The sequence below is a fragment of the Macrotis lagotis genome, chromosome 7 (genome assembly GCF_037893015.1).
Source record: "Macrotis lagotis isolate mMagLag1 chromosome 7, bilby.v1.9.chrom.fasta, whole genome shotgun sequence".
Taxonomy (NCBI): Eukaryota; Metazoa; Chordata; class Mammalia; order Peramelemorphia; family Peramelidae; genus Macrotis; species Macrotis lagotis.
This window is the reverse complement of record NC_133664.1, coordinates 221,882,986-221,890,590: the sequence shown is the minus strand read 5'-3', so window position 1 is coordinate 221,890,590 and position 7,605 is coordinate 221,882,986. Positions and strand designations below refer to the sequence as shown.

General features: G+C 41.0%; 1 protein-coding gene across 1 annotated transcript in view; it reads right to left on the bottom strand.

The window, feature by feature from the left end:
• Positions 1–1,401: 1,401 nt before the first annotated feature.
• Positions 1,402–7,605, bottom strand: part of CACNA2D4 (calcium voltage-gated channel auxiliary subunit alpha2delta 4) — a 182,620-nt gene continuing 176,416 nt past the window's right edge. Inside the window, exons 36-39 of the mRNA XM_074195336.1 lie at positions 6,995–7,112; positions 6,158–6,270; positions 5,757–5,839; positions 1,402–2,060 (exon numbers count right to left, since the gene is read on the bottom strand). Of these exons, the coding sequence (XP_074051437.1) occupies positions 1,968–2,060; positions 5,757–5,839; positions 6,158–6,270; positions 6,995–7,112 (407 nt within the window). The 3' untranslated portion in view covers positions 1,402–1,967. The remainder of the gene's footprint in view (positions 2,061–5,756; positions 5,840–6,157; positions 6,271–6,994; positions 7,113–7,605) is intronic.

Below are 7,605 nucleotides of genomic sequence, written 5' to 3'. Positions count from 1 at the left end.
CTTGAGCCAACTGATTTACTTATAGTGTAACCCGCTGTGGTCACACCTCTGAGGTGTTTTCCCCCCTTTTAAGTAAACATTACAAATAATTTCCTTTGCCAGGAGGGAGGGTTAGGACACCTTTCTTGAAGAAGATGAAAAACTGCCCAGGGAGAGATATCCTGCTAGTCTGAGATCCCTGAGGCTGGCGGGGGGTGGGGTGGGGGGGGTGGAGCACTAGACCTCTAGGCTTTACTAGGCCTAGAACTTGAGGACCTCACTTGTAGGGGAGGGATGATGGCATGGTAACATAGAACAGGAGTAGGACTATGACCTTGCCCTTGTACACAAATGTCCACCTCCAGGATCAGTTCCTTCCCTTCTTTCCTCATTTGCCTGTCCAGTTGTCTGTGCTGTGTCCATCTTTGGGATAGGTCTAGTTAAGAATTATTGAATTATATGTACTAGGAGGAAATATATGTTCTGGGAGGCTTTCCAGGCATCTGCCCTGGTGCTTATGTAATTTTGGTGCTGGGGGACTGAGATCTGAATCCCCATGGTTATTCAATAATAATAATAGCAACAACAACAACAATAATAATTATAGCCAGCATTTACATAGCACTTTTAAGGTTTAGTTTTTTATTTGTTTGATCCAATGAGCCTGGGAAGTAGATGCTATTATTATCCCTATTTTTGCAGTTGAGGAAACTGAGGCAAGCAGAGGTTAGCTGTTTTTTTCCAGAGTCATACAACTAATCTGAAGAATTAAGGAAGGATCAAAATTCAATTTTTCCCAGCCTTATATATTATACCACCTAACTGGGTAGGATTTATGGAAAGAGATGGAAGTGATGCCATGACAAGTAGATGAATTGGATTCCAGTAAGGGGGTGCTGTGCTAAGTCACCAGACTCACTTTCTCCTTCAGAGTCTTCTGGGTCCAGTGGCCAAATATGAATCAGGATAACTGGTGATGGCTCTGGATGGCAGGCACTTGTCCAAGGTCACTAGTATCAGGTGTCTGAGGCTGAACTCCTGACTCCAAGGCCAGTGCTCTATCCACTGTGCCACCTAGTTGCCCTTCCAATATATTAATAGATTCAATATAAAGTTATCTTTAAGATAATTTTCTAAAACCTTATTTATATAGTGCAAATGTTTTCCTCACAGCAATTCTGCAGTATAGATGATAAATATCTCCATACACATGTGAAAAGACAATCCTAGAGATTGTGACATATTAGTGCAAATATGAGTTGTCTGGATTAGTGTTCTTATAAAACCACTCAGGACCCAGGACTCATAATGTACTTGACGTCCTGTCTCTCTCTATGCTAGCCACTAGTCTAAGGCCAAAGAACCCTTCATCTCCAACTAATTATTCTCAGTCATTTGTAGTGTGTAGCCATTACCCAAAGGAATTTGTTTTTGGCCTCCTTAAGTCTTCTTCACTTCCCCTTCACAATCTACACAAATATATATATATATACTTTCCTACATCCATATCCATCAGAACTTGATCAAAACATGGGGAATGAGGTGTATTCCACTATAATCTTTACCTCCCTTGAAGTTTCTGTGCCTTTTTGCCATTCCCAAGACCTGTAAACTTGTGATTTTCCACTCTGAACAATCTTCCAGGATCCTGGCATTTTTGGGAATTGATGGGAATAAAATCTTCAATCAGGATCTATTCATATACAGCTATACAGCTAAAGAAAGGGTGATTGGGAGCTATCAGAGTACCACTCTGAACATTGAGGAGTTTCTTTAAGAGGCTTCTAGGATTGCAGATATCTGGAACATTGTACTATTCTTTTCTCCCAGCCAAACAATCTGCAAAAAGTAATTCCCCAAAACTGAAAGAGAGAGACTGCAATGGCCCGTGTGGAAAGGGCTGGATCTTGAAACAGTTTTATGAACAACAGCTTAGGGAAGCGCCAACCTCGCCTACCCCGTTGTAATTAAAGTTGCGGTGTGAGCTGTCAATGAAGTAGCTCCCAGGTTCCCAGGGGCAGCAAGAGCAGAGCTATTGAGGCTGAGTTCTCGGCAGTGCCTCCACAGTCCTGGGCATTTTCCTGTACAAATAGCGAGAAATGGTCAGTGATACCCCAACTAGAAGACCCTCATAATAGAAAAGTGTGTAATTTATATTTTAATAGAAGACTTTGAACTTCAATAGAGCTAGAAGAACCTTTAACCCAAGGAAATATATGATAATAAATCTCTTCATGCCACTTTATATATATATATATTTAAAGTATTATGCTAACCCTCATTTGCCTTATGTCTTTGTGCTTGCCTGCCTTTCTTACCCCTGGTCCCTAAGTAATTCACCACCTATATGATATTATCTCCTTAAACAAAGCATCCAGTAATGTATTCCAATGCCAAATAGGAGAACACAACAGAAACTTATACCTGTCTTCAAGTATATCTCTGTTTATCTCTTAGAGGACAAAATTGGGAGAAATGAATAGAAATCACTGAAAAACAGATTTGACTCAATACATGGAAAAACTTTACTTTTTTTTTTTTGTCCAAATCAGATTTCTCTAGCAGAGGGTATTCTGTATGAGGAACTTAGCTGCAAATCAACAATTGTTCTTCACTGAGAGATTAAGTGATATCGGCTCTTGGTCTAAAAGTTAGAGAATATTTGTTAATTACTTGAACATAACTCTTCTTGATTACTAGGTCTCTCAAAACTTTGTCTTTCATGTTCATTTTCATAGTGAAGTGAATCTTGTGAAGTGAATTTTGTTATCTTCAAGTGGAATTTAGGTGGCTGCTTGTAATTGATGTTGGGGGGCTCCTGTTCAAGTATTGATTAAACTAGATAGCCTTGTAATTCCTTCTAACTCTGAGAATAATGATAGGATTGGCTAGGGACAGTTAGATGGCACAGTGGATAGATCACTGGCCTGGGAGTCAAAAGGACAGGAGTTCAAATGCAGCCTCAGATACTTGACACTTGCCAACTGTGACCCTGGGGAAATCACTTAACCCTGATTGCTTCCAAGGCCATCTCCAGTCGTCCTGGTTCACATCTGGCCACTGGACCCAGATGGCCCTGGAGGAGAAAGTGAGGCACCCTCTCACTCAAATCCAATTCATCTGCTTGTCATGGTATCACCTCTTTGATGGTCTTTGAGAATGAAGGACAAACATCATCATCATCATCATCATCATCATCATCATCAGGATTGACTAAATAGAAATTCTATTTGGATTATCAATAGCTTTCAGTTACTGCTATTCCTGACCCTTCTGAGTAGCTGGGCTCAGGAGGCCCAGCCGGTAAGCCACTGATTTCTTGCTAACTTCAGGATCAGACTGAGGGAGACCCAGTGTGTTATGTCCCAGCACCTTCTGGCCCTTTTTCATGCAGCTCTTTGGGAATACAGGTATACTTCCATGCACAAACATACATGGATGAATATATGTACATATTAGAGTATGCCTGTGCTTCACAAGTTCATACATATACATGAATGCATGTGCATGACTACATTTCTGTCACATCTCTAGTGGAGAATTCTCTCAGCCAAAAGGGAATTTGGTGAAAAAGAATTATAAGATTCCACCATCTATCTCCTAGCTTCCATTGGCCCTTCCCCAGGGCCTTCTCTAGCCCTAGGCCCACTTGGCACAGCTACCTGTTAATTGAGCTCCCTTCCTTCCTCTTGCTCTGGCTCCTGTTTTTTTGTAAGGATATAGCATCACCACCTGTCTTGAGGGAAGACCTTGAACCATCTAATTACCTCTCACTCTCAGTAGTTCTCTCCAGTTGCTTATACTCTTCTTGAACTCACTCCTTGACAGCACAAGCCTATCTTCCTTCTTCATTCTGACCATCTCAGTGATTCTGGACTTCTGACTGCTAATATTGTATTCTTGTCCCCTAGTCCCTCAATCCTACCTGACCAATGTGCCACTCTTAATGTACCCCATTCTTTCTTCTTGTTCTTCTTGTTCTTGTTTTTCTTGTTCTTGTTCTTCTTCCTTTCTTACTCCTTCCAACACTTGGCATCCTCCAGAGAATGCTTTCCCTTGCTACCTTTTCCAATTCAATACACTCTGATTTAGTGATTGAAGTGAAAGACTTGGAATACACTTTACTCCTTATTCCCATTTACAAATTCTCTCATGACTATCATTCAAGAACTTCTTTTGACTTTCATGTTATACAAATCACCTAAAGCAGAAACCTGGTAGCTATGGTCTGCCAGTACCTAAAATATTCTATGTAATTCTTCATTGAATATTGCTAAGTATTTCTTTCTGCCACAATTTCTACCCTCACACTAATAAATTTTAGCATATCCCCCCCCCCCCCCAAGGCTTTTGGGATTATGGCTTGCTTAGGGTCAAGTGCCTGAGGCCACATTTGCCTTCAGGTTCTCCTAACTCCAGATCTGGTGATCTAGCATCAATATATATATATATTTCCCTTTTTTGCAAAGCAATGGGGTTAAGTGATTTACCTAGCTGGTAATTAAGTGTCTGAGGTCAAATTTGAACTCAGGTCTTCCTGACTCCAGGACCAGTGTGCCACCTAACTTCCTCCTTCACCATACTTTTTTTTCTTTTTTTTTACCATACATTTTGATGCTCCCTCAAGTACTCTAATTTTCCAGTTCCTCAATGTGATTACTTCCTACAAATCTTGTATTCCTCTTCATGTTCATGAACTTCAAAATTTCTTTCTTTGTTCATAATCTTTTAATGTTACATATTTCCCTAAGCCATGCTCGCTTTCCCTTAACCACATTCTTCATCCTCACTGTGACTTCCATTTCTTCCTCTTCTCAGGTCTTTCCCAGGCATCCCCACTGCACTCTCCTCCCTTACAATGTTCAACCCTATAATACATTATTAAAATATCTTCTGGTCAGGAATCTCTTGCTCATCCCCACCTTTTTATCACCAACTATGCCTTATCAAACCCTACCCCTGGGAGCTTGGTATTTGTCATCAGATGGTCCTTTCCCCAAATTCCTTATTACTGTTGGATGACCTTGGATTCATATTTGATTTCTCCTCTCTCATCCCACACATCCATATCTCTTCCATTCTTAAAAAAATCCACTCTTGATCCTATCTTGTCTGTGAGTGGTCATCCTGAATCTGTCCTTCCCTTGTCAATTAAATGTCTTGAGAAAGCCATCTATATTAGAGGGCTCCATTTCTATTTTCACTTTTCCTTTTCATCTTCTATAATGTGACTTCCAAATTCATCATTCCCCTTAAACTATTCTTTTCAAAGTTGCCAGTGATCTCTTAATTGTCAGTTTTAATAGCAGCCTCAATTCTCATCCTCCTTGACTTCTCCATAGCATTTGACACTATTGTTCAACTTCTAGAAAACTTTCTACTCTTTGGTTGTCATGGCAGGCTCAGGTCAAACCCCAGTTCCTTCCGGAGGCCTTTTCCAATCTCCTCAGTTGCTAGTGTCTTCCTCAGATCCTCTCAATCACTTCCCATTTACACACACACTCTCTCTCTCTCTCTCTCTCTCTCTCTCTCTCTCTCTCTCTCTCTCTCTCTATATATATATATATATATATATATACACATATATACATCTTGGGTGTATCTGGTCCTTTCTAGGTTCTATCCCCAATTAGACTGTCGAGTTTCTTGAGGTTAAGGATTGTTTTTGCCTCTCTTTGCATCATCAGGGTCTAGCGTAATGTTTGGCCTAAAATAAGTTCTAAATAAATGCTCATGGACTAACTGATCAAGCCTTCTATCCCTCTCAGGATACACACCTCTGGATGAAATGCATGGCAGGTGTCTGGTCGTCTTCGGAGCTTCTGGGAGCGCATCCTCTCACATTTGACAGATGCATTATGTATACCAATGTTAAGGTCAATAATAGGAGTCCAGGGGTTGGGGATTGACATGGCGTATAAATTTAGTATTGAAGATAAAGGCCCACAAGAGCCCTGACCCCTAGGTGACAGTCCTTCTTTCTGAGGCAGCAGAAGGTAGCAAGAGGAAGGGGTACCAAAGAGAAAGTGCAAGAGGTTAGAATTCAATGAGACAATGAAGGGAAAGGAGAGAGGGAAGGGCTGGGTTATTCTGCACCTAGAATACAGAATAATCTTGATTATGTATGCCTGCCCATGCTTTTATACCTCAAACCAGCACAGATAGAATGGAAGGATATATTTGACTTCTGTGGCCTCTTGAAGGACAGGTGGGAACATGCTGCAATCACAGGTAGAGTCAGTCACTATGAGAAGGAGGTTACTATTGGGAATCCACTGAATCACAAACATCCTGTAGAAAGAATGACAATATAGTTAAAATGCACAAATTGCCAGGACACTGGATTAGAATTGCAGGATATAAGAAATGAGTAGTCTTTTGTATGTTGGCTTGGAATTCTAATTTTGGGAGCCTGTTTTTATTCTTTGTTTTCCCTTGGTTGGGGAAAGGAGGAGGGCAAGTTAGCTCAACGATGAGTTAAGGAATGAGAGTAGAGCATTCTAAGCCTATCATGCCATCAGGAACCTTCCTGATTGGTTAAGAATAAACTTTGTATCCTAGAATAGGTGAATAAGGTTTGTCCATAGTATCTAAGTGGCTAAATCTTAAAAGCATCCTGGGTCAGGGTTGAGGAGAAGAGATATTAAGGGGCAGAAAACACCATTATCATCTGGGGGAAACCTCAAAGGAGCGAAATCTCCAGAATAGAAAGTTAATGAAACTAGACTTTAGAGAATTTAGTTTCTCTTGTACCTCCTCCTTAAAGGGCTCATTTGTATCTCCTTCTTAAAGGGCTCACGTAATGAAGGTAAAAAGGAAAAGTGAGGCCACTAGAAATCTCAAATACCTCGACAGGAAGTTCTGAGGGGTGAAAAATCTTGTCTTGCTGATACTTTTACTTATTGCTTAGATTTTTCAGAGGAGGAATCTGAGGGTACTTCCTCCCACCCACTTGCCTGGCAGACAAATTTCACTGGGAGAATTCTGCATTCCCACCTCCCTTCTGTGATCTTACTTTCTACAACCTCCACACTCCATGATCCCATTGGTCTCCTGGACAGCAGCCTGGTGCACGAACACAGGATACTCTGTGTCACAGGGTTGCAATATATCCTGCTTCTTGTGCTTGTGGGCTGTGGAGAGACATAGAGAGATAGATACTCAGACAAATTCAAGGAAAATGACAAGGTAGGAACTGAGGCAAAAAGGGAGGTGAGGAATTAGAGGAGGGAACTGGGAGAATTGGAAAAAGTACAATAAAAATATAACAAAATGAGGGAGTTAGATCTGGGTTCTCATCATTCCTAGGTAAAATCACTAATTAGCTGTGTGACCTTGGGCAAGTCATTTCACTTCTTTGGGGCTCAGTTTCCGATTATGTGTAAAAGGTATTGAGGAAGGCTTGGGGGGGGGTGATTCTGTGTCTGGAAGTAAAGGAATCTTGTTATGGAGGGAAAAGATTTGAGGAAGAAGGAGCACCCTAGAGAGGAACCATTCATGGTAGCACCCAATATATAGAATGGGAGCAGTTGCTTGTGAAGTCTTCTTGCTCTCTGCCAGAAATAAAATAGAGAAGAAAAATAGAAAGCATCTCCTTCTGTGTCTGATTCCAGGCTGAAGTATAGT